At 41.1% G+C, this 27,837-nt stretch overlaps 1 protein-coding gene across 8 annotated transcripts in view; it reads left to right on the top strand.

Annotated features, from left to right (window-relative positions):
* LOC117141065 (RNA-binding protein Musashi homolog Rbp6) overlaps window positions 1–27,665 on the top strand; it is a 175,491-nt gene extending 147,826 nt beyond the window's left edge. For 2 of the 8 annotated variants that reach the window (XM_033304356.1, XM_033304360.1), the window contains 8 exons: window positions 2,748–2,796; window positions 8,641–8,723; window positions 9,139–9,223; window positions 12,432–12,467; window positions 12,544–12,627; window positions 18,806–18,871; window positions 19,462–19,703; window positions 21,100–27,665. In XM_033304356.1, the coding sequence (XP_033160247.1) occupies window positions 2,748–2,796; window positions 8,641–8,723; window positions 9,139–9,223; window positions 12,432–12,467; window positions 12,544–12,627; window positions 18,806–18,871; window positions 19,462–19,703; window positions 21,100–21,141 (687 nt within the window). In that variant the 3' untranslated portion in view covers window positions 21,142–27,665. The other 6 variants (XM_033304355.1, XM_033304354.1, XR_004459450.1 and 3 more) reach the window with 5 other exon arrangements.
* The last annotated feature ends 172 nt before the right edge of the window (window positions 27,666–27,837 follow it).

Here is a 27,837-nt window from a genome sequence, read left to right as displayed (position 1 = left end):
TTATCTCGGGCACCTTAAGGTTGTGCAAAAATGTTCCTAGTATAGGAATATAAAAACTTAAACTAATATTTTATAGAGTGTAGATTTTTCTGCCATTTTATAGCAAAATGTAGAGATTTGCTATTATTGCAGCGGCAACTGTAACCCATATTACATACAGACATACCAACCTTTTGTTGCTGTTCATTTAACGTTTGCTAATAGAATTAAAGTTTGCGGTTGCCCGATGAGGAATGGGAGTGGAAAAATCAAGAAGGGCGGGGGAAATCGGAAAATGGGCGGCATAATGAGTCGGCCACCGATCCAGGGGCAGTGTAATTATGACAGCTATAGGTGGGGCAGAGGGGCCATTCTCCCATTCTGCCATTTTGCCAGTTGGCCATTCTGCCATTTGGCCATCGATGGGCGGACATTAACAACAGGCCGCAATTCGAGCGCAGTGTTCGCTTTTCCAGTTTTGCCCGCTTAATTAACAACAACAATTGCAATTGTGCTGCCCCGCCCCCATCCGCAGTTCTGTGGCACACCGCCCCTTATCCTTGCAGCACCTGAGCTGGCAATTTTTGTGTCATTTGGCGCGTGTAACCTTCGCCGTTCGTTTGTATTGTGTTGCGGCATTGTTGTTGATTGTTAATTGAAAAACAATGTTGTAGCTGGTTGCATCGGCGGCTGCACTTGAAGAGCTGCGAATTGCGAGGCGCGAACAACAGCTACACTGTACGGCAAAAATTCAGTTCATAAATTAATAAAATATGCCATCGAAATCATAATCCTATTAGATTTTACTATGCATTATTAATTTTTAAAACAGTATTCGCTGTGTAGGTATATACAATATATTATGTTTAGTTTAAGACAGTTAAGAATGTGTTAAATTGTACTTAAAAAGCCGAAAGTTTATATAAATGAGTAACCCTATATACTAGAAGGCATCTTAACACTGTGATTAAATTTCAGAAAGTTTTGTTTGCAGCCTGGTGTTGATCAACTTTTAATTTAAAACTGAAATGCGATAAAAGCCATTTTTATGGAAGTTCATAAATCGAATTCAAAGCACTCAGATCCAATGAAAAATCGCCTTTTTTCCCGTGCAGCCTCAGAAGCTGCAGAGTTTTCCAGCGATGGGGTGGTGGGCGGAAAACTGCGGCGCAAGCTTAATTAATTTTTATAAGGCCGCCTTCGCTGGCATCGTGGCTGCATTTTAATTACAGTGCACAGGAGTTGCGAGTTGCCTTAAGCGCATTGATTAAGCTTAATCAATGGCCCATAAGCAGGCAGTCAGGCAGGAGAAGATTGGCCAAGATGGATGTAGGGTGGTCAGGGCTATGAGTTATCCAGGGTCAGCTTGCAGCTCATTAAAGGCCGCATCGCAAGTTTGACAAGAAGTGTGCAATTAGCAGTTGGGTGAGCGAGCAGCGAGACGATGGCAAAGTTGTCACATTATAATATTGAATGGCGCACAAGACATCCTGGTCCTTGAGTTCCAGCCAAAGGATTCAAAGAAGTCAAAGAAAAGGAGGTGCTTTGTGGCAAGATAGAAATGGGGATTCTAAGCCTATGAAACCAATTTGAAAGGTTTATTTCAATACAAGTTAAGTTTCACTGGCACCATAACCTTTAACTTTGATTAAACACACATTAAACTTAATACTTGCCCAGGCTAATTGGACAGGCTTTGGTAAGTTTACGGTGATGAGTGATATGTATGGTTGATTTGCAATCTAATCTGCTATGTTAACTGAGCATAAATTTGGGCATTGGTATTAACTTTACAAGCACAAGCAACCAAAGGCTCCAAACATATTTGACAAATTCCAAATTAAGCCGTATCAATAAGTACCTTAATTAAGGCCCAATAATATATTATGAATATAAATATCTCATGCCGTTGTCTGAATGCAAAATTCATTTGATATCTGTCATCTATCATTAATGCCTCAATTTAACAACTGCACAATTCCCGTTGACCAATGCAATTGAGCCGCAATCTGATTGTGATGGCCAATTTAGCAGCACATTCGGTGCATTCATTGGCTGCCTCAATTAAAATATCAAATGACAGTCGGTCAATCAGCCAGTCAGTCAGTCAGTCATTCAGTCAGCCAGTCACTTGGGCAGTTCATCATTCCCTCATGTCCATTTAGCGGGTCTGTAATGAGCCAGTCAGCCAGTGGAAAGTCAGCGCAGTTAGTTAGTTAGTTAGTGCGCTGGTTTGACAGTCAACTATCATTATAAGTTCTTTTGCGCCATAATGGGTAAAAGTTTTGCGCCCCCGCCAAAGCGGTGGGCGTACGAGGGGGCGTATTGAGGGGCGGTGGCTCGGTTTGGTCAGTACTCTCAGTGTGTGTGTGTGTGGGTTGGCCATTGTGCGCACTCACTTTGCAATTAGCAGCAGTTTTGTCTGCTGCGAACATTTATTCAGGCCATTAATTGAGTTGCTCGCACCGAGGAGGCAAACTTCGAATGCTTATGCACCAACTGAAACAAAGAAGCGAACAAGTGCAGCAAAGTCGCGGCAAAGTGGATGGGAAATGAAAAATGGCCAGATCTTAGCATAGGAAAGAGGAAGTCTTATAAAATTGTTTGTGATTTTGTGCTTACATACCAATACAACTTTTCACGATTGGGGAGCTAACAAAAACCTCGAAATGCCATGCTGACCAATAATACATACAAATTTTAAATTAAACGTACTAAAAATTAAAATTCTGCTTGTCTAACGAGACCTTTTATTTTGCTCTTTTCAGATCGAGGATGCAATGTTGATGTTCGATAAGCAGACCAATCGGCACAGAGGTGAGTTTTTTTTCCTTATCGTTATCGCTATCGCTGCTGGTGCGCAACAATGCCACAAAACATTTGCGGCCCATTTCCGTGCTTTAACGAGCCGGAAGTGCGGAGCTTAGCAAATGCACAGACTCAAACACTCGAATGCTCTTCCTCCACTCTCCACACAATGTCAATGTATCATGCATGGCAGGATGCTCATAAGCAAAGGGCTAATACAGTTTTAAAACGTTGTCGGGGCATTAAAATGGACGGGCCACAGGATGTAGAAGGACCCGAAAAGATTACCTGCCAATGCAACCGGATATAAGGGCCATAAGAGACGGGCCATCCTCTTACGCCACTCAATGGTTGTTGCCGGTTGGGTGGCAGTGGGCGGTAGGGCGCTGGGAATGATGGCTGCTTCATACGTAGGTGGCAAGTGGGCGGGGCAGGCGAGCGAGGTCAGCAGCTGAGGTGCGCTGGCCGGCAGAAGGCTTAAATCTCCAGTGTACATCCGCTACACGAACTTGTAGCGCACGACTGCGTCCATTGCGTTTGTCCAGCTGTCCGTCCGGATTCCGAGCGGCTGTCAGAATGTCCGGCTTGCACTGCACTGACAGAAAAGTAGGGAGTTATCACAAATCAGCTACTGAAACCGGTACAAAATGATTTAAGCCGCTTTAGAACTTGTTAATTATGTCAATTGCTAAACTTGGTAATAACTTGAGGAACTTACCTTAATATAATCGCCCGTCTTAATAGTTGGATGCTTAATAGATTTTGTAAATTAAGTTTAAACATAAATTTATTATGTTTCCAACATAAATATCAATTAAGTGAAATGTATCATCCTTGAGATGATGTTTTGCTGTGACATATTTTTGTGGCTTTTCCCCCAGTGCCTGTACATTTTGGGTCCTGTTGTGTCCTTCGAAGCCTTGTCGTTGTCAATTTTGCCTATTAAAGTTTTAAATGACGCCCCGAATTTCGCATTGCGACCTGGTCTCCAATCCCATTGACATGTCCCTCTGGCAGGAGAGAGAGGAGGGGGGGTGTCCTATCGGGAATCGGACTACAACCTGAGACACGGCGCATTAAGATTGATGTGCCCAATTTTGCACAAACCAAAAACACACGCTGAGCCCACCACATTCGCATCCACAGCCACCTACACATCCACATCCACATCCAGATCCAGATGCACACAGGTCCTTTGCCGCTGCTCAAAAGTAATTAGCTCACATGGATACGAACAGCCGCATGCATCAATAGTTGTTGCTGCACAATCATTCCGCAACTTGCTCGCCGCCACACCCACTCCGCCCACTAACCGCCCAATCCAGCAAGCCACCCTCCCCCCGCCGACCACCGGACATTGTTAACTTTTGCGCCCTTCAAATTACGCACACGGGAATAAGAAAACATGATTTTTGCTTGTGCGCGGCCCATAAAAAATTGTAGCATACTTCTGTGCGCCGCACCGCAGATAAGCGCAAAAAAAAGAGTGGGCGTCGAGAGGGCGATGGCGGGGGGCGTGGCAAGTCAGCAGATAGAGCCGTGGGCCCACAGAACATTTCGCTTAATTGGACGCTGGAGTACGCTGAAACTGCATGATGATGCAGTCATAAATACATAAAAAAGCGAAGGCTTCAAAATGCCCAGGCAGCCCCGTCGGCAGCCAATAAAAACAAATATGAGCCATTTTACAAATAATGCGAAGGCCGCCCAGCCATCACATCAAAGATTTAGGCATCCGGAGAACTGGCGGCCATAATGAGCAATATGAAATGAGTAACACACATTTTTAACACATTTTCTCACCTTTTCCTAATAGTCCAATTTAAAGTTCAGTATGAATTGTTATAGTGTTGGGATTCTGCAATGGAAATAATAAATAATAAATCTTATTCATAATGCCCAAGTAAAACCTATAAGTAGACATTTAAAAGTTAAGGACACATTAGTTTAATTGGGCTTCATTCATTTATGGACAATAATCAATTCAAGGACATATGCGCTGGGAATCGAATGCTCACTTAACTACAACCCATTGACCAAGAAACCATAATGACCATGGGCAACTACTTGAGCGAATTTCCACGAATCACCTACTTTAGCGACTTTGTGATTTGCCAATTTTCCAATTAAAAATGCATTGGGCGGACAGTTTAGCCGGTGACACGACCACGACTCATTGGCCAAGCAATTCATTTTGGCCAGAACATGTCAGCCTTGCAAATTACAATTGCGTGCATCGATCGCCGGATGAAATATGCAGGATTTTATTGTTGTTCCTGCTATTGGCTGTTGGCTGTTGGCTGTTGGCTATTGGCGAGCGGTAAAAGCCAACTGCCCAACTTCACAGGCGAGCAGCGGGCAAGTCAATAGAAAATGTGTGTCGTTAATCAAAGGGTATTAGTTGTAGCTGGAGCCTTCATTGCCACGAACCAGGAGAATGGGGCAGGAGCCGGAGGATGGGGGACAGGACGAGGACATCGATGGCGACTTTTTGTACAGTCGGACGATGTACGATGTACGACCTTATTGCCATGAGGAGTCGGAGTCCGTTGCCTACTGGCACTTGCGATATGCCTGTAATTGCATTTTATCGATCCGATCCGAGAGCCCCTTATATATGTCTGTATTTGTATGTGGCAATTGCCACGTACACACACACACACACACACACACTCGCCAACTATAATAAAGAAGGGGCAACGAAAAAAAAGTAGAAAAAAAGGAAAGAAAAGTGGAAAAGACGTCGTTGGTTGCTCCGGCTACACGGCAGCAAGTTTGTTACTCATTCATAAATCATGTGTGCAGCCCAGCGACAGACACACACACATAGACCATCGGACGAGCGGACATATAGACAGATAGACAAATAGACAGACATTCTAACGTGGTGGCACAGAACTCACACTTGCACCGAAACTCACAAACACCCATCGCATATATCCGTAAGCCTGGTCACTGAAAATTGCAGCGGCGTTTTTCCTTTTTCCTACTAACAAGACCGGTGGCAGTTGGCCCAGAACTACAACTACAACTAAAACTACGACAACCGTTTTATATGGATAAAAAAAATAACAAGCTATAGGCAGCGATATATGAATATGCCATAAAACAATATAGGCAGGTCCAAATAGCAATAACAACAACTGGGATGACAACGACGCGGGCGAAGGCAATTGCAATTACAGTGGAGATGCGATGAGGTGCACTATATGTTTGGACCATGAAACTCATTGATTTTTATACACAAATTTGACATTTTTTAATTAAATTCAAATGAAAGCATAAAGCTGTACATCTGCACATCCAAAAAAGGAGAAACCTCTGCATATTATAGTTAATAGCTTGATGCAATGAATATAAAAGAATATAGTTCTATTGGGAAATTAAACATTTTTTTAACATTTGCTGCAAATTATTGTAAAAACTCAAGCAAAAACTAATAACATACTTAAATAATTCACAGAATTAAAGTTGAGCTACCTTAAAGTATTTTTAAAGTTCCCCTTAAGCAATCTTGCCTGTACAAATAGAGAGTTCAGCGCAGCCGAGCTGCGACCGAAACTATGCTATGAATTTCATTTGGCAAGCCAAGGACATGCCCAACGTGCGCCTAAGCAGTCCATTGTAGGAGGTTTGGTGGGAGGTGGGCGGTGGGTGGCTTTTGCAGGGGGTGGTGGGTGCAGAGGATCGGGCAACTTTTGGGGGCCGGCTTGGCAGTTGGCGTCGCCAGCCGCCACTAATATTAAAATTGAAAATTTTGTAATTTTTCTTTTTGGCAAGCCGGCGCAGCGCAGTCATAACAGCAGCTGGCTTTGGGCCCTAGTCCTAGTCCCTACCACCGTCGCCCCCTCCCCCCTTTCGCCCAGAGCATATATCTGTGTCCGCTTCTTGGCAATAACATGCATGAGTGTGCAATTTTTGCAGTTGCCAAGACCATCGTCAGCTCCTATCGCTCCAGCTCCGTCCTGCGGGAAATTTTCGACAGGTAAAAATGGCGGCCTGGCTGAGAACTCAGACTCACCTCAGAGCCATAAGCCTCAAGCCACGAAATTAACTGGGCAACGAGCATTGCTTCATGGCGCATGCAACACGGGCGCATTTGTATCCAGCAGATACATTTTTGATTGAGTTACGTGTGGAGCGTGGAGCATGGAGCGTACCGAAACTAGCCGGCTTCATTTGTTCCACGGCTGATTTATGAAGTTGCAACGGAATAGAAGACCCGTGAGAAACCAAATGGACGTGGAAAAAAGAGCTCTTAAATTACGAAATAATAGAGGTCTTGGGCTTAATCCAGTTCCCAAATTATAATGCTTTCAGTACATTTAAGGACTTTCAAGGTTTTTAAAGTTACTTATTCTGAAATAGTAATACTAAAAGGATCTTAAAGATTTAATATTCCTTTAAAAACCGATATGCGTATGGAAAATTCGATGTTGCATTTTCATTTTTAAATTGTATTTCACCGTGTAGCTGGCGTGCAGCATTGCAACGTGCGCTAATTTTATATAATTAAAACAAATACAAACACACTTAAGAAGGCGAAGGAAGCAGCCCGCACATTGTCTTCAGCAAAAGGACCTCGGAGCTTCTTCAGCTCGGCACATGTCGCTAATAAGCCTGCGTGTTTACTGTTACTTGTTCCAACTAATTTGTCAGTTACGCCCAGCTAGGCCACGCCCCCCGGTCCCCAACCGCCCACCGCCCGCACGGCAAGGCAAACACACGTACACAAACAAAATGCGGGCGGCGGGGCATCAGGTGTCTGCACTTGGCCTTGCTAATTGCACAGAGAAAGGGAGCTCTTCTTTTTCGGCCATGTGAAATCTCAGACAATTGCGCTAATTGAAAAGCCCCGATAAGGCCAAAGTGGCGAAATCGGAGGGAAGAAAGCCGTTTTGCAAGGGAATAGCGAAAGGCTGAAAGGGAGACTACCATAGAGCTCCATCGGATAGGAAGTTGCTTCTTACTTCGAACGAGTAATTCGAGGGCGTTTCTGGCATTTTAAAAACTATAATTAAGCCATTGCAACTTCTTTGCTGATTTTAGGTTGGACTTCCAAACAGCTCAATTCCTTCGCTGGTTTCAGAAAGAATTACTTCTTAAAAAGGATAATATAAATATAGCATTTAATATATTTATTTTACATAGTAGGAAAGTAAGAACCCAATGCAATTCAAGCCCCAACTCCTTGCTGACTAGAAATTCTAGCAACTTAAACTTTTGCCAGCACAAATTGCAGCGGCAACAAATGAAAGAAATTTAATTAAGCCATAATAAATCCTTTACCAATTCGTCGGGTCCCACAAAAAACCACCCAAAATCCCCCCGGAATGACTTGACATTCCAGGAATTTAAGTTCTCCATCAGCCTCCAATTGGAAGATATCAAAAATGGCTCCACTGGCCGGCCATTAGGACAAAGTTATTATGCCCCCGATCCCAAGGCGCTCGTCGAGGGGCGGGCTAGGGGAGGGGGGGCGTGGCCGAGAGCTATGTCCGCTGGCCAAAGTTTATTATGTAAACTCGGAGCGGGCAGTGTTTGAATTACTCGCCCAGCCGCCACTTGAGGCCCTGCAGGGGATGCATATTGAGGTCAGCCGGAGGACAGCAATCCTGAAATGGCAGGGGTTAAGGGTTTCCGGGGGAGGTGGTGGTTCAAAGGGGCAAGGGGGCGTGGTAGGGGCAAGGGGTGAACACTGCCTCTGTCTCGGTCTCGACACTTGAGTAAATTATTTAGCCGCTCGCTCGCTCGCACAAAAGCATATTTCGTTCAATTTTTGCAGCCCTTAAACTTTTTTGCCCACTCACACTCACTCACTGACTCACTCACTTTGGCTCTTTTCTCTTGCAGGTTTTGGCTTCGTTACATTTCAAAGCGAAGATGTGGTAGACAAAGTTTGCGAAATTCATTTCCACGAGATAAACAACAAAATGGTAAGTGAAGCGTGGCGGTCTGAATCGCAGCCCAAGAGGCTTAGCCATCCCATCCATCCAGCCATCCACTAACTCGGCCCTTAGTTTATATTTGGCTATACGGCAAAAAATACTGCCCGCAATCGGTCATCAATTTCGGAATTTTATTTAAATGCTTGAGTCTGAAACTTCCTACCAAAACTGTGAATATGTGTATTTAAGAATATTTTCTTAAAGAATGTTCACTAGTGGATTAAGTTTCATACTCCAATATCCTTTGGTCATGCAATGAAAACCTTTCTAAATGTAATGTAGTGAAGAATCTTTTGTTTAAAGTCAGTTTTAAAATGTTTAGCATTCTAAACTCAACTCAATAGCATATAAATATATACATTTAGTTTTATTTATTAATTACAATGACTTCGTGTATTTTCAGGTCGAGTGCAAGAAGGCGCAGCCGAAGGAAGTGATGCTGCCGGCCAATCTGGCCAAGACGCGGGCTGCCGGGCGTTCCGCATACGGTGAGTTGGTAGTCTGGGGCAGCAGCCACGCCCATTCGACGGCGGCCACTTCCGCCGCCGCCGCCGGCTTGCTGCCGAGTAGTTTAGCCGCTGCCGCGTCCGTGCTGCAACAGCAGCAGCAGCAACAGCAGCAGCAGCAACAACAACATCAGCAGCAGCAACAGCACCACCAGCAGCTGCACCACACACACCCACAGTCGCCCGCCCACAGTCACGCCCATCACCCGCACACCCACTCGCATAGCCAGCTATTGGGCTCGCTGCGTTACACCCCCTATCCGCTGCCCGCCCACCTCTCGGCGGCAGCCGTGGTTGTCGCCCAGCAGCAACACCACCAGCAGCAGCAGCAACAGCAGCAGCAGCAACAACAACAGGTTGTGGCCGCCCAGCAGCAGCATCAGCAACAGCAGAGTTTGGCCCAAGTGGTGGCCGCTGCAGCTGGTGCCGCACCTGGTCTGCTGCCGCTCGCCAATCCCGCTCCGCCCGCCACGCCCTCTTTGCTGCAGTTTGCAGCGGGCCAGAGCAATGCCGCTCTGGCCAATTCCCTCTACGCCGATGCCGCCGCCGTCGTTGGCTATAAACGGCTCTTGGCAGCAGCGGCGGTCAGCAGCGGTCTGCGTGCACCAACCACCGCTTTGGGCGCCCTTCAAGCGGCGGCTGCCAATGTGCCCGCTGCTGCCGCCGCCGCGCAGCTGCAACAGGCTCAATTGCGTCAGAATGCCGCTCTGGCCGCCGCCCACTATCCGCTCAGCGAACTGCTGGCCATGCAGGGCGGCATGGAGATGGGAGCGGGCTCCAATTCCGCGGCGGCAGCGGCGGCCTCACTGTACCAGCTGCCCGGAATCTGACCGCCCAGGCCACAGTGAAGCCTCTAAACATTGAATGCCAAATTTAAAAAAAACTTCAAAGTTCCATTGAATCTTACAGTTTTGCTGGCTGGATTTCAAGGCCAGAGCAAACTCTTTAAATCGGCTATTTATTTAAGAGCTTATACAAAACTTTCACTATCCTAAGATAGTCTAAACTGGCAATCCTAGTCCCGAAAACTAACACACCCACAAGACACGCTCAGTACACACTCGACTACACCTATATATATATATGACTCTCATTCCGTCTCAATGTCCAAAAAATATGTTAAGCTGCTAGGCCTAGGATTACGTGTACTTCTTACAACTTACAACTAGCCATGTACTTACTTATTCCATATGTACTATATATATATCGTAACTTATATTTTGTGACTGTCTAAGCTGCGTTTAGGCCACGCGGCGTATGCGTTATTTAACTAAATTACTCAAATAGCGGCGCATTCGTTTTCTTTCCTTAGACTTTAAGCGAACTTGACTTACTTAAGATATACATATCTAGGCTAAGTGCAGGTCCTAGAGAGCTGCTTAGATGTTGTCGAGACCAACTCGATAAACTTAGACCTTAGACGGCGATCGTAATATGTCTTAGACACCTGGCGACTTTTCTAGAACTTAAGAATGTAACAAAAGCGAACAATGTTTCAAATTCAAAACAGCTAACAACAAAAAAAAAGTCATCAGCTCCATAGGAAACACTCATTTATGTTTTAAAACGAATTCTCTCTTGTATATCGAACATTATTTAACAACCTATACGTAAACTCATATCAATAGCTCTTTAAAGGCATATTTACCTAGAGCGGCTTCGGATTCGAACCTAGCGAATGTATCGAACTAGCGATTAAGTTGGATAACAAATTAACTAAGCCAGCCAAACTAAGGCCGGTTGAGTATTAGAAATGCGATGTGTGTAACGAAGTTTAGTTTTGAAAAATTGATGAGAGACCGGACTGGACAGATGCAATCGTAGCGGCCGGACAGCTGTCGGAGTGTAATTTTCCGAAATGGATCATGGATAATGGATGTGCAGTGTGCTCTGTGCAATGTGCAATGTGCAGTGCGCAATGCATTCGGGCCAATTACAGGGCCCAGGCAAATTACGGCTCAGACAGCTGATGGCCAACTCCCCCGACTGCCCGCCGTCTCCCAGTTCGAGTACTTACGTACAAACACATATTGTTTGCCCATAGCCATTAATATTTGACTAAACTCGAAACTAGCTATTTATTATACATGCATAAATAACCGCATACACACACACACATCTATTGCATTACGATAAGCGCATTAAGCGCTCAAATTCAAATTCAAAATCAAATTCGAATCAAACTCAAATTCGACTCTAGTTAAATCCAGTGTAACATTAGCCTAAGTTGCAACAGTGGAAGGATGATATATGTACAGGAATCGTACCGTCGTCAGAGTCCTTCGATGCCCAAGATGAACGAACGAGACAGAGAATGAGATGCAGATGGCCAAAAGGGCGGAGAAATGGCCAAGAAATTTATGGGAAAGTGCCAAGAATGCGGAAACGGAAGTGACTCCAGGCCGAAGCAAAATTAATGCAAATTTTTTGATTAACATCTAATAGCTGTCAACCTTCCTTATATTCTCCCCTTGAGTTGTAGTGTTTATCTAGCCCACATACCTATAGTTTTCTGTGTTTAGTTTCGATTTGTATTATCTCTCTCCTATGTTTTCCTAATTAATTAGTTGCGGTGCGGGCAATGGCCTGGAGATATGGAGCATTTTTGTAGAAATGCACAACGGCAGGCCTTAGAATTGCCCCCACTGAAGAGTTTAAATGATATATATCTAGCCAAATTATTCAAATCTATAATCCTAGCATAGTTACTAAATGTCTTAGATCATAACTGCGTACATATATATTAAGTGTTTAGAATTGTGTAAACGAACAAATGTAACTCTACATATAACTCTATATAAACATAGCTCAAATCAAGGCTGTTAATGCAGAAAATAACAAAAATGGCGCGGAATTTATTCCACCCACTAGTTATGCACTGGATACAAAAAAATCGAGTGCAATCTCAAAAACATTACTTAGAACTCGAAACAAACATATATAACTAGTATATAGCGGCAGTTACTTAGTTGCCACTCACACTTACACAACTAGAACTAAGTACACATTACGATTACGTATAGTAAAGCAGTCGCTCATATTTACACTCTATAACAATTAGTCCTGATATAATCTCAATACTCTTTTGTTTGAACTCATTAGCTATGATATAATCGTGTGAGTGTCAGTAATTATCTGTTTTATGCCTTTCTTTCTGTGCTCTCTCTTGCTTTCCATGCGACTCCCTTAGATAACATCATGTGGGGACTGGGGACATTGCCCGAAGGTGAGACAACACCACGATACATAATAAAAGTAATCCAGAATCTAATGTACACTATTTTCTATGCTTTTACGATTAGGTTTTCCGGCAGCTGCCTATGCTGCCTATGCCGCTGGTCGCGGATACTCGGGCTATCCCAGTTTTGGACTGCCCTATCCAACTGGTAAGTGCGGCTCCTTGCCAAATAGACACAACCACGATCACATCCACAACTTATGTTGTGTGTATACACACTCACCTAAGCCTGCACACAGACTCGTACTCAGACCCTGTTGTTCATTTGTATGTGAGTGAGAGTGTGAAGCAATCCCCAGTGAACAAAACTTAACATATAACCCATTGAAACCCAACCGTTCCAAACAGTCAGTGCCGCTTGATATGACGAAGGACCTCGCGTTATTCCGATAACCATCATAAGCACAACTAACTCAGATATTACTTGTGACGACTCGTTAGTACTCAGTGTTTTCATCACCAGATACAGTCAAACATCCATGTTTATTTCCGTTTCGCTTGCCACACTCTTTATTATTTCTCTTCTGTCTTTGTGTTTGCTTTTGCAGCGAGTGTTATGGGCGTAGTGCCGGAGAATCGAATACTAATTGGCGACTACATGGCGTAGGACGATCCCCGGCTAAATGCTAATCTATCGAGTATTACTCAGATATCATAATCATTAATGAAATAAATCACAGTTCTCTTAAAACCAAAAATACCAACGCGTTCGTCATATCAATGCACAAATAGCTGAAGATCGGATGCAATCGAAAAAGTCACAACATAAGCCACTACACTATACATCTAGAACCCCCTAGAATTGAGTCCTGCGCATCCTGCGGATATATGTCATTAACGCTGCTTGGCCTTGAGTCTAACATTTGCCCACCACCAAACACTGTGACCCAACACTGGCTACTAGGGCTTTTACATAGCTGATGTGAATCGATACCCTGCCACCATAAAACTCCCCGTCTAAGCTGGAACTGTAAAAATATCGATACGGTTATCGAAAAAATCGACGTGTATTTATTGCTGTTATCAAAAAATCCATAGTTACAAATATTCTAGTTTACTTGATAACTATACTTGGTTTTATTTATTAGTATATGTTCCCATTCATACAAATGTTCAAAGCATTTCGGATCATAACTAAAATAAATAATCATTTAAAAAGGTTGGATCACATATTCTATATCACTATTTTTTCTCGTCTTCCAATAAATTTCATTATAATGGAAAATGTTCAAATCGTTATCTTAATAAAAGCAATTATACCATCCGTTTAGTTAAGGACTTTCTAAGAGTCGTTTAACTAATAAGTCCGTATCGATAGTTTTACAGATCTGGTCCCTAGTGCAGACTGTACCTTTTTGTTTGCCTGCCCCCCTTTTCTCTCTATCTCTCTCTTCATCTATCTTGTATCTCGTATGATTTTGTAGGCTTGACAATTTGCGGAATCGGTAGAAGTTATGGTACCGCTTGTAGCGCTACCCCGGGCCGCAGCAGAGGTGCCCCCGCTGGCGCCGCCTCTGGTGTTGCGGCGACAGGTGTCGCCCCCTCCGGTGGCGTCCCAAGCCACGCCCAGTCGGCGTACCACCAACAGGCGTTGACCCTGCCGCTGGCCACGGCGCTCACAGCTCGATCCGCGGCCATCAAATCGCAGTTTCTGGGCAACATAAATTTCTAAGCGAGAACTAACCCGAACCGAATCGAATCGCACAAGTCTGAGATTGAGAATGAGAATGCAAATGAGAATGTGAGATCCAGAGTTCCGTTTTCATTGCCGCCCTTTTTCTGTGTCAAGTAACTATATCTTTCGAGCGGTGACAAGTAGGTACAGCCATTTAACTCCAATGCCCACAGCAGCTGGAAGAGATATGCTACCCAGAGCGTTAGATTAGCTTGTATCTACGGTAAATGGTAACCACTGCAACAACCAAACTAAAGTCCACTGTTAAAGCCACGGAAATACTCCAGAGTGGAGCAAACTTGCAAAGAACTCACGAGAGATTTGAAAAGAACTACATAGAAAATGTAACTTCGACACAAACACACACACACGCTTAGAGCTGCAGTCTATACATATAGCTGATAAACACACATGCAAACACGAAACTTACGTACTAGACTCTCCCGAAAAGTATTCCCCATATATTGTTGGAGCAGTTAACCAATTACCGCAGCAGTATCCGTAGTGTCTAGTGGCATCCCCAACTTATAAAACCTACAATTACGTATACTCGCATATAGAGCAGCTAGCACCCGTACTAATCAATCCTAGTGCAGTTCCGTAATCGGATGTAATCGAGTACTTAGAATCGTTTAGAACTAGGCCCGCATAATCACTCAATTACTCACAGACATGCGTACACTATATACAATATATATGTCTCTAGAACCCTAATTAGATGTGTGACACAATTATTGTATAACGAAACTCTATAGCTAACTATACTCGATCTTCATATGCTCCCCGCCCCCACTCCATATCCATATATATATATATATATATATATATATCCCGCTTTTTTACACCCCGACCTTTGACCATTTGCATCCCGTTTCAGGGACGCTATCTATTATTTATAAAACTATTTTACCGTAGCATTTAAATGCAAATTTCATTTGTAGTCCCTGTATGCATAAATTAGTTGCTACCCCCACAACAACTGCGAAAAGTGCACATGGAAAAACATTTAGATAACAACAAATTTTAGCAGGCCTGTCACATGTAGTGCCATTATTATCCTTTAATTAATTTGCTGCACATTATGTATGCAATTTTTCCTTTCTCCACAGCGCTTTCCATGTCCATTTCCAGTTGGTTTTTGTTTTTGCTTCCGTTGTTTGTCGGTGGTCCCATGAGTTTTTAGATAATTAGCAAACGTGCAGAGATTTTTGCCATAGCTAAAGTTCATTAATTAGTAGATTTGTCCATTATCCGTAGCTGTGTTATTCCGTTTCATATGTATTAGCAAACCGCATTTGGCCCACATACGAATTGAAGCCTTGAAGCTTTCAAAACTATATAAATTCCTTCCTTCATCGGTGCATCGCAAGAATTCCAAAATGGCAAAGAAAAAAACCAAAAACGAGCGAAATTTTTCGACATTTCTATTTAAAGTACATATAGACATTACTATATACATACATATATACTATACCTTATATACATGAATATTTATATACATATTTAATATACGACGTTTACAAGCTAAGTTGGGTATTCATTTTATACGAAGCGTGAATCGATTTGATTTGTACAATAACGAAAAATACAATATTAATGTCCATCCATTTTCGAAAGCAACTTAGCAGCGCCAAAACAAAAAGAAAAACCAAAAATCAAAGACAACAAATCTCTCTTAAGTTAATGAAAAATTCAATTTTTCAATGTCCTCTCCATGTAAGTTTCACCCACACACACACACACAGCTAGCTATTTAAACACACACACTCTCGAACCTAATACAAAAAAAAAAGATCGGTCAATAACTCTATATAGTTGGATAAGCTGTTACTTAGTTAATTGAATGCAATTATCGAATCGCTGTGGCATCCGGATGCCCGGAAACTGCTTCGAGGTATTTTGCAACTATTTAAATTGACAATTACCAAACGCTTGCGAGTTATTTACAAAACCTATATGGCAACACACAGACACGAACACACACACACACCCACGCATATTCCAATATGTATTCTACACGCATATACTGTGATTTATAAGAAAACGCTTCAAACGAGACAAGAAAAACATTTGCTTGCGCAGAAACGAAATCGAAATCGAAATGGAAAACGAGTTATTAACTAAATGAATGCACAAAACTAAGATAAATAAAACGAAAAATAAAATAAATGCGGATGCAAAGCCGAAACCAAAAAACCCAAGCAAAAGTCTATCCTTTTGGGGCATTGGCAGCCGTCCCTCCCATTATTAGCGATTCGAAGGGAGTGGAATTGACGTGGCCAAGTGAATGACAAAGTGGCCATCGGGGCGTATGCGTAATATTCTGACAGCAACTTGGCAAGGACAGTGCGGCAACAACCGAAGCAGCAGGAACCCAATAACCCAAGAAGAACAGCAGCTCAAACACTACGCAGTCAACAAGGTCAGCTAATGGTCGTCTTATTGTTCCAATGCATATTCGTACAAGCATTATACTCTTTTTATATACGTATTGATCATTATATTAAACCTATAACCGTTTTTGGCTCTATATTCGAACAATTTTCCACATTATTAACTGTATGTAAACTGTTAGATGATAGAGAAAGTTTTAGCAAAGACCGCAATAAAAACACACAAAATTGTAAACTGAATGCGCCACGTTGGGCGCCAGTCGTAGTTGGAATACAAATATATATTTCTGTGTAGTGTTCTTCCGTTTGAGAAACTTAGCTTTATACAAAATTTACACATCACACATCAAAAACTAACAATATCGAATTAGCTCAAGCGTCGGACGAAAACGTAGCTCGAAATAGAATTTAATTTACCAAAAACTGTATCATGTAACACACTCATTAGTAGCAAACAGCTGTAACCATCAAACATGTATAACCCCCCATACGTATACGTATATAAGTACCCATTTTTATGTGTACCCTAGTTTTAATATAAGTTCTCCCCACCCATGAAACAAGAACTTTATCTGAAACTGTGCAGTATCGTGATCATGTAAATGTCTTCTGTTGACCGATTTTGTTTGTTGAAATGTCTCAATTTAACCTTTTATTGTGGCCGTAACAGGGTTGCCAGGTCGACAGCTGGTAACAGTTGTTTTTCCGCAACCGCAAGACTGACAATTGCAATTTTCCCAAAAAACCCGCAACCAATCCACTACCTTCCCCGAGTTCCAGCGGAAACGCATTTCATGCAATGGCAATGGCAATGGCAGCCCGAAAAAAGGAACCCCGGCTTAATAAGTTATTTATTTACAAAGGCAACCGTTGCCGCCATTGCGATTGCGATTGCGATTGCTATTGCAACTGCTGCTGCTTTTACTGACTCTTTATGTCGGTCCGTATAAGGATCCGGGGTTTTTCGGGCGCTTCTTTGTATCATAGTGAGTCCCAGACTCAACACTAATGAAAACAACATGGCGCACCGAGATTTCGCACAAAAACGTAAACTAAACGTAAGCCAAAGTTGATTGGCGCCATAAAACGCACAACGACGATGACGAAGGTCGTAAGGGTTGAGCCGAGTGGGTGGCGGACGGGTTGTGGGTGCTCAAAAGGTGGGTGTTGGTGTGTGTGGGTTTTCTCTACAATAAGCGAACGACTGCCAGGGACATGCCTCGTTACGTTACGTCACGTTACGTTACATCAATTTTTGTGTTTCCGCAGGAAATGCAACTGCTACGTTTCCTCCCGTTCGCCCCAGATATTCCCGCCATATCCCCATTCCGATCCCAGCCATAACCCGTTACCCATTTTTTCGCTTGCCTTCATTCACATTCGTATTCGCATTCGCATTCTGTTGTCATTTCAATATTGGCGCTGGCGTATTTTTACTTGCTGTTGCAGCTGTGACCATAACAAGGGGGAACAGCCACAAAAAAAAAACGGAAAATATACGAAAAAATAGAAAAAACGAAACGATAACAATGATAACAACGGGCCAAAAAAAAAGGGGTGAAAACCAGAGGGTAAAATCCGGGCAGGAGCGCCCAAAGGAAAGTGCACATCAGTGGGCAAACCAAGCGTTGTAACTGAGTTTGGATGGGTTCGGATTGGTTTGGTTTGGTTTAGTTGGGCTTTGGCTTTGTTTTGTCACTGTAGCGTCAACATCCTCCGCCCGAAGCTCGTTTAATAACAAAGCACTTTGTGTTTTCATAACCTGCGTTCCAGTTAGCGCTTCCTCGTCCTAAAAAGCACTGAAACCTGAAATACTTCCCCAGAAACCCCCATCCATTTATACTCTATATACGTACTTCCTTTCGCTCTTTGGTTCGTCTTTTGTGTTTGCGTTTGGCATCGTAGTTGTTCTGGGACTAGTTAGAGTTGTTTACTTTCGCTTTTGATTGTTTGCTTCCTCGGCACACCGATATAACAGAGCTATAGCCACATGTATTACAATCGCATACTCGAATACTCTCTCACTCCATACCCCCACTTTAATATAGATATATATACTTGATTCCTGCTCCTATTCCCTCTACCAGTACCACAGCCCATTTACCCTTAGAGCTCAGCCTTGATTACTTTCGTATACTCTTGTGTCGCGGGCACCTCCTATATGTGCCCGGCTTTTACTCGACTAGTTACTTACGATCCGCCTTAGCCAGCCCGCCCCCACTAATGACACGCCTCTCGCCCTCTTTTGCCACTTACAGTTGATCTAACCAATGGGCAGCTGACACCCAACAACAATACACCGCTGCTGACCCAGGCGCTGTCAGGTGAGTGACCCCATTTTCCATTCCAGGTGCCAGATTCGATTCGCTCTGAAAACAGAGGTTACGCTGTGGCAGGGCAGTTCATTTTAATAGTTACTCACCGAACATGAAGTAGAAGTAATATGTCTTTATCAAAAGTCAGCATCTGTGACTATTTGCTAGTGGCAAATACTATGAGCTAGATAAACAAATGTCCGTCAGTCATTTATGAATTCATGAATTCAAACATTTTTGATCTATTCATTTTAGTGGGCTTACCCAACTGTTGCTGAGATTAACTTTACTACAAAGCAGTGATTATTTGTTAAAAGCCTTAAGACAACCATAAAAAAATATCTTTTCAATGATGTGCTTTAGAAAGGGGGGTGGCAACACTGCGTATGTGGATTATACGATAACACATTACTCATCCGCACTGTTGCCTAATATTTATGTTAGTGTAATGTAACTAATACGTGTTTATTTTGCTACATGTTTGAATAACACTTTGTTATTTTATACTTTTCCTACACCAGTAACTTTGTTTTTTCTGAGTATTTTAGCCGGACTTTTGAAGTTTTCATATCTAATGAATGTCCTTTCTCCTATTGCAGTGATGAACAACTATCAGGCGGCTGCTGCGGCTGCCCACAGCTATGGACCGTCGGCATCGCCGCATGCCGCCGCCGCCAACACGGCCACCCGGCAGGGATTCCCCTCCACCAACTCACCTGGCCCCACCATCGACATGTACAGCTCGGCGGCCGCCGACAATGTGGGCTATGTGCAGGCCACCAGTCCGCAGCCGTCCGGCTTCCCCATCGCCGTCAGCCGCGCCCCGTTGAACTACAGCCCGGTGAGTCGTCCTTTTGGTCCTGCGGCAAGCAGAACCAAGTTCCGGGATCCCCACGATCCCTGGACTTGGACCTAGAGCTAGAGCGTAAGCCAGCGATACGAAACACCCACATGAGACGCAAGTGTCGCGCTTGGAGATTCGATCCCGAATCCTTCACACACACACACACACTGACTCATATTGTAGAGATAAGGAGAGACTGCCGATGTAGAGCTAAACTATTGCGTTATCCTTCTATATATTGTATGTATTTCTCTTTCATTTCGTACAGATTTATTCGTTGAACTTTGCGATGGCTAATATATAAAAGACTGATAACCCAAAAATATAAATGCAAGAGAACAAAACAAAACAAAAGATATGCAAAAAGTAAAAGAAACCCATTATATATTTAAATCGAAAAAATATATGAAAAATACAAATAAAATAAAGCTAAACGAAAGCAAACAAAAGAAATAAGAGTATAAAACAAACGCAGTTGCACAAGGTAGGCACACCAACAAAACTACAGCGTGTTCTCTTCTTTTTTCAACTAAACGATTTCAATTATTAACAATCAAATTCTTTTAACTACAACTAGTCAAACAAAAATTTACAAAAAAAAAAAAACTAAAATAAATAAACGTAAAAATATGTATGCACGTCACAAGCACAGTTTTCTAGGCCGTTTCAATTAAACTATTATTATTTATTTAAATTGTATACACCGTATATGTATTATATATGAACATTTTTGTACTTCAATATTTCAATATTCCCATGCCTCGCTGCAAACTAAAATAAATCATATCGAAACTTATTTATTATCCATGGCTGTCGGCGAGGTTTGATAAAGGACTTGACAATCACGGCGAGTGTCTGGAAAAATACAATTTTATTTCATAAATTTCCACAATCAAATTAAGTGCTCTTCTATTTTCGCGAAAATAGCATTAGAAAAAAGAGAAAGTGAATTGGTATTTAATGAATTTCATGCACAATAAGCCTCTGAATGTGTTTCCACTCTTTGCAAAAAGTAAAATCATGAATTTTATATTAAAACACTTTTGGGGCAACATAATTAAATAGTTTTATCGATTTCTCCTTCATATCAAACCTCGCCACCGTATTGTGACAATTTTTAAATGTCTTTATTTGTTTTGCGATCGAAAGCAAAGTTTGGAAACTTCAGATTTTTATTCTTTCGACAATTTGCCACTTCTAATCTATTTCTATTCAGTACATATATATGTATACCTCTTAATGTTTACTTTCTATATATCAATACCCATATACCTATACTTATATAAATACATACTTATATGTGTGTGCGTAGCTATGCAACTAGAAATTGCATTTTATTTAAATAATTTTTGGTGTTTGCTTGTTTTGTTCTCCACGAAACGTTTATTTACAGGGACCACTAATTCCTGCGGCATTTACAAATGGATACCATTAAAAGGTGGCGCCGACAACCGCAATGACAACAGCAACAACAACAGCAACAGCAGCAGCAGCAACAACAGCAACAGGAGCAACAAATGCAACAGCAACTTTAGCAACAAATGACAGACACACACACACACACACTCAGACACAGATACACACTGCAGTGCTGCAACCACAGAGCGCAAAAAAGAAGTAATTTAAAGTTATATATACCTGCATATATATAAATATAAATCAAATAAAGTACATATTACATATTTGTGTATTTCCACATGCAAGAAAAACCGAGACAACTGCAAGAGCAACAAACAATAAACCAAACACACATATTATAATTAATTAATTAACGTATATTACAAATACGTATATATAAACGCATGGGAAAAATCGTAAAAAAGCGAAAAATGAACAAAAAAAGTGATGAGGACGAACTACGAGCGAACACAAACAACAAAAATTAATTTTAATTTAACAACTACTACAACAACATCGGCAAGAACAACGCTCGGCCCCGAAAGATGCAACGTGTGCAGCAAAAATCGTTTAAAATGCAAATTAAACGGAAACTGTGCGTCCAACTGGAGTGGAGTGCCATCGCGATGGGGCGGTGGGTGGGGGAGTGGTCCTGCTCACACAGCGAAAAAAAGGACTCCACCGCACCGAGCCGCCAACACGCCCCACGCCCACCGCCCACAGATGACAACCAGGCCAAAAGGGGCGTAACCACTTTTAAGTAATGAGAAACCAACAAACAAAAAAGCAAAAACCAAAAAAAAAATATAAATCACAAAAAAGTACGTGGGGGTTACTAATAAAACGACAGAGTTGAAAAACAGGATAAAGCGAAAATGTTGCAATAATAGCGAAAATGTTATTATTTAATTGCGTATTATTAAAGGCAAATTATTATTACCATTATTATTGCTATTCTTAACGTATATAAGTTGTAACTTTTAAAGTTAAAGTCGATATATATATATATATAGTATATATACCTATATATACACAAGAATATACACTCTTATACACATAAAGTAAACTGCAATATATACAAAGGGAATTACTTGAATCAAAAAACGCGAAACCAACCACAAGTTATTGTACTTTCAACGATAATCGATTTAAGATGCGAATTGGAGGTGTTCGAGTTTGAAAATGTTAAGAATCGGTTGGGTTTAGTTCTGATTTCCGGACTGGGTTGGGGTATGAATCAAATCAAAATTGTGCTTACAATTATATTTATGAATTTATTTTAAAGTACAACAAATCCTTTATTGGCCAAAGTAAACAACAAAGAAACAAAAGCGAATGTGAGCAAAAGTCGAAGGCAATTTGTTATTAACTATGTTGAAGTTCTCTTTCTCATTATTTCAATCGAGTCAGGGGAAGGTAGAGGAAAAACCTATAACTTTTGTGTTCACATTGAAAGCAAAGTGGTAAATAATGCTAATTAATCAGTGGATAGTTAGACAAATATGTTAAAGCATTAAATATGACAATGAAAGCGAAGTGAGAGAGTGAAATTCCGTAGCTCGAGGCATAAATCAATTTATTTGCTTAACACAATGGAGTATCCGAAACAATGAAAATGCAAAAAGGAAAATGCAACACCCTAAATATGTAAGAAACACACCATTTTTGAGATACAAGATACCAGAGAGCAGATACAAGATACATACATACACGCCACACACCCAAACACAATACACGAACATAACACAGATCTTACCGATAAATCAAAAAGAAACACTTAAACAAATTACTTGGTAAGAGCATATGCAAATATAACAATGAACTATTATACATACAACATATAGTACGATTAAGTAAATAAAATATTTATAAAACAAACGCGCAAAATTGCAAATGTTTGAACACTTAACTAAATATATCAGTAAACAAGCGTGTAAAAAGGATCACAGATGCGCCTCCAAAGCGCTAGTGGAAAATTGGAAATGAAAACGATGATGAAAATCGAAATGAATATGAAAATGTCGATGACGATGTCGATGACGATGACGATGATGATGAATGCAGGCCACGCAATGTGCAATTAATTTTTTTCTAGTCGCTCCGTCCGGCTAAATCACCCGGACGATGAATGTACTAGACATATTTGAGGATTATGACGATAACGACGACGATGCAATCGGGGGCGTAATAGAAAAATATATTTATATACAACTATATGGAGTATTAAATTATTGGAAAAGCAAACCAAACAAAACCTATCAGCTAGATAAGTAAACAACATTTGTTACACACAGCAAGTGGGGGATAATTGCGAGCAACAAAAAACCAGAAAACCAAAATAGCAGACACAAGAAAATATTCTATAATTGACAGAACAACAATACATACGTTGCGCTTTTTGTCTGTCTGAGATTTTTTGCATTAGGCGACGAAAAAACAAAAACCCACACACACACACACAACTGAAACAAAAGCCAAGAGACAGCAAACAGCAAGCAGAGAAAAGCCAGTGGAAAAACAAAAGCAAATGCCGAAACAGTGAAAATGTTCCTTTCATAACTTTTTTGCCAAATTGTCAAACCAACGCTCTCCAGGACTTTTGTCGAGTCCTCGGACCAACAAACTTACACATTACCTATATAGTATGTTAGATGGAATCGCGGAAACAGAAACCGAATCCGAACAGCAAACATATGCGATAATTGAAGAGGGACAGCAAATAGTTGCAGTGTAACATAAACAACATTAAACGTTTAAAGTGTTGACTATACCCCACACGCCGATCATTTCAGATTTTCCAAAGATCGCGGCTTGCGACTTTGCCATGTGCATCACACTTACATATAAATAATCAAAAAAAACAAACAAGAGGTAAACAATTTAAGAAAGGGGAAATCTTCAATTTTAGATAGACAAAGATCAGACCATTCGACGGTCTGGCATATCGGGACTTTGGACGGAAGAAGATTACTTTAGCAGGTCACAGGTCATTGGAGGCGAATTCCAAATGCAGCTTCTATCCTGCGGGGCAGATATTTTTAAACGGGGGTGGCTGGCGGAGGGCGGCGACGGCAAACATGTTATATTTGCATAATATATATATATATATATATTAAACCTACTTCTAAGGCATATATAAATATATATAAATAAATATATTTTTAAGACATGTTCTAAAAGCAATAATTCAAAACAACAACAAGCGCGGCAGAGGCAGAAGTAAATTGAACAAATCCCCAAAAGGAATACATAAAATATACACCAATATATAAATATACATTAAATATATACACCTACACCTAATTATATATATATACATGCATACCAGATATATATATATCTATATATGTATGTATTCAAGAAGCGACTAGCTGAAACACCAGGCCGATCTACGACTATCTTAGTCCGAGTCTTTTCGCTGGCAGCTAAGCCTGTATTGCTACACTTCTTTAACTAGTGCCCCATGATCCACGATCATTGGGCAGGCAATCGTTTGTACTCGTATTATTTGTGGTGTAGGTAGACGCAGGACGAAGGACCTCGAGACCGACTCGGGATCCCCAAATCCCTTTTCGTTGTAAGTCGATGCAGCTTTAGGTGTAATGTTGAGTCTTTCCTAGAAGTTTCCCCAGCATTCCCAGCTATCGATCGACTCTAGGCTTTCCGTTTGTGTTTTGTAGTGCTGTATATTCTATTAAGGATCTTCTGCGGAAGCTATAGCCGATCACAGACATATATAGTAACTATTGGTATACCGGATCAACTTCTGCTTAAAGAATACCGAAACAACAAGCAATGCGTCCTTGTAACAAAATCAATTTCAGTCAATTAGAGAATTTCCAACACCAAACAGCACAGAGACATAAAGACAACAACAAGCAACAAGAACATTTTTTAAATACCAAAAAAAAAAAGAACAAAAAGCGAACAAGTGAAGACAAAAACAAAGCAAAAACAAACATTTTTTCATTATTTTTTTACTGATGCGCCGTCGGAGCGAAGAAAATATAGGTTGAGATCGCGGCAGTGGACGGCGCAGGCGCAAAAGCTTTAAATTGAACAAAATATTAATAACACGAACAAGGAAAAAAAACAATTTATAGGATTCGACATGTGAGCTCTCTTTTTTATATCGAGAACGGAGAAGTGTGTGTGTATAAAAAGTATGCCGTAACGATTTTTTAAAAATAATGTACCCCATACTTTAAGCTATACGCAACTTTCGGTCAAAAAGTCAATTGGTGGTCGAAGCCGGGTGGTAGAAAGCCAAAAGTTGAAAATAAACACGTGGCACAAAAAAGACATAAAGTGTAATGTAAAATAGTTTTAAATTGGCGAAACACCAGAAGACGATGATGAGGATTGGGTGTAGGCGGAGTTACGTAGATACATATACGAATTGCTTTCCGTTTTTCTCTTATTATTGACTTACAAACATATCAGTTCTTATTATGTGTATGAGTATAGCAACAACATCAACAAATACGATTACAATTACGATAAAGATTACGATAATGAAATACAATTTAACTAATATCTAGCGCTAACGAACGAATGTACTTTCTGTTTACCAAAACCAAGAACAACCACACAGATGAGTTAGGCATGCCGCCCACTTGGCCTTTTTGAGAAGCGCAGAGAGAGGCGCAAAGGGGCGCATTTGCGAACGATTTACGACTTGTGGGCCTTCTACACTTTGACGTGCTTTTATACGATAGCAATCCTTTTACTCACACGAGACATTTCTATCCTCGGTTCTTTTTTATAGACATGTGTACATACACCCCACAGCACCCACATAAAGGACACACACACCCAAACAACCATACACCCACACTCAGCCACAGACAAAGACACAGTCACAGACACTGGCACACGCATATATACGATGGAGATCACATACAAAAGAACCTTCATACGAACGATCACTTGACTATTTTTGCTATAAGTAAGAAATTCCCCCCAGGAATGTGTCAGTTGGAAGTGGCAGTACTCCTGCTGACAAAACACCTTTACTATATTGACAATATCTCTTATATATTTTACACTATACTATATGGAAAATTATATATTAATATATACAAGAAAATGAGGAAAACCAAAAACCAAAAACAAATAATACATAATTGAGGCAAGACAAACGGCGTGAGTGGCGTTAAAATTGTATTTACAAGAAATGCGTAACCAAGCAAGATGAAATCATTTTAATACTTTATACACATAAAAGTCAAAGGAATCTTTAGAGAGGAAAACAGGCGGCAGATGAATATGCAACTACAAGACAGACAACAAGACGATGAAGATACATTTATAAAATGCGCCATAGCAGGGCGTCCAGTTTGTAAGTATTCTAACTATGTAAGTAAAGTAATTAAGGAGCGCAGAACGAGAATCAATTAAACATACATACTACTGTCTACGAAGCCGCAGAGCCAAAAGCTCTGGCCACTTTCAGTGCGAATACTGTAACAACACAAATGAAACCAGATGGAATGAATGCCGGATGCTGGATGCGATGCATTCGCATGATTCAAAATCGGACACATTGGGTATGATGATGAATGTTGGATGCGAGTTGCGAGTTGCGAAATGGCCAATGTGTGTACATAAGCATAAACATAATATAAACTGGTACAGTACTACACTTACAGCAAACTATACAAGGTAACAACATAATAATTAAACGCCAGGAAGCGCAACAGAGCGACAAAGGCGAAGACACATACACATAAATAGAGGCATAACGAGAATTTAATAAACCATTTTTCATTTCTATAAAGAAATCCGGTAACGAATTTGTATATTTACTACGAGAGAATGCATAAGAACGAGTCAAGAAATAAGAAAATCCGAGATATATACAAAAAGATATATGTTAAACGAAGGACAAATCCCAAAAAGACCGAAGAATCCTTCTGAGGACAGCAAATAAGCCCGTATATATGAGAAAATAAAACCCAAATTGATATATACATATATATACATAGTTATATAACCAAGAACAACAAATAAACATATAGTTAAATTCAATAATGTTAAGCGTTCGATGAGCAAACAGGCAGGCAGGCAGTCACGCATATTGGTGGTTACAAAAAAATTCAATTATATTTAAGGACCCTCGAACCGAAAGAACATAATGAAACTATGCGGCCACCAACAGCATCAGCAACAAAACCATCCACAACGGCAGCATCCTTAACAACAAACGCAAGTGCAACATTTATTAACGGACGACAAAAGGGCAAATTGTTGCTCTTTTACACACACGAAATTACATAAGTTTTTAAGAGAGACACTCACACATACACACCTCACCCATACACACCCACATCCACTCACACAGTCAGCCCGCAATATGTATATGCAACAAAAGTGCGAACAGCTTTAGCAGCAAATTAAAACTCACTTTGTTCACCATGTGCCACGTACAGGGGAGGATAGACGAGGTTCTTGGGGAAGTGGATAGCATCCCACTATACCCTCGATCGGGTTAAGATCGGCAGTGAAATAGGCAGAATCAGCAGCAAGAACAGAGATCAGCAACCGCATATTAAACCAAAATGAACAAAAAAACGGAGAAAACAAACAAAAAATTCAAATGAACAAAAATGAACTAAAACATGATTTTAAACAAAAATGAAATTAAATAATGGCATATTAAGTTAAGCTAATGGTACATAAGTTTAAAAAACAAACGGCAAGAAACGCTCTAGAGCAACAAAAAAACAAGATG

The sequence above is a fragment of the Drosophila mauritiana genome, chromosome 3L, assembly GCF_004382145.1.
Source record: "Drosophila mauritiana strain mau12 chromosome 3L, ASM438214v1, whole genome shotgun sequence".
In the NCBI taxonomy this organism is placed as follows: Eukaryota; Metazoa; Arthropoda; class Insecta; order Diptera; family Drosophilidae; genus Drosophila; species Drosophila mauritiana.
The sequence above is the reverse complement of the archived record's forward strand: the minus strand, read 5'-3'. Positions and strand labels throughout refer to the sequence as shown.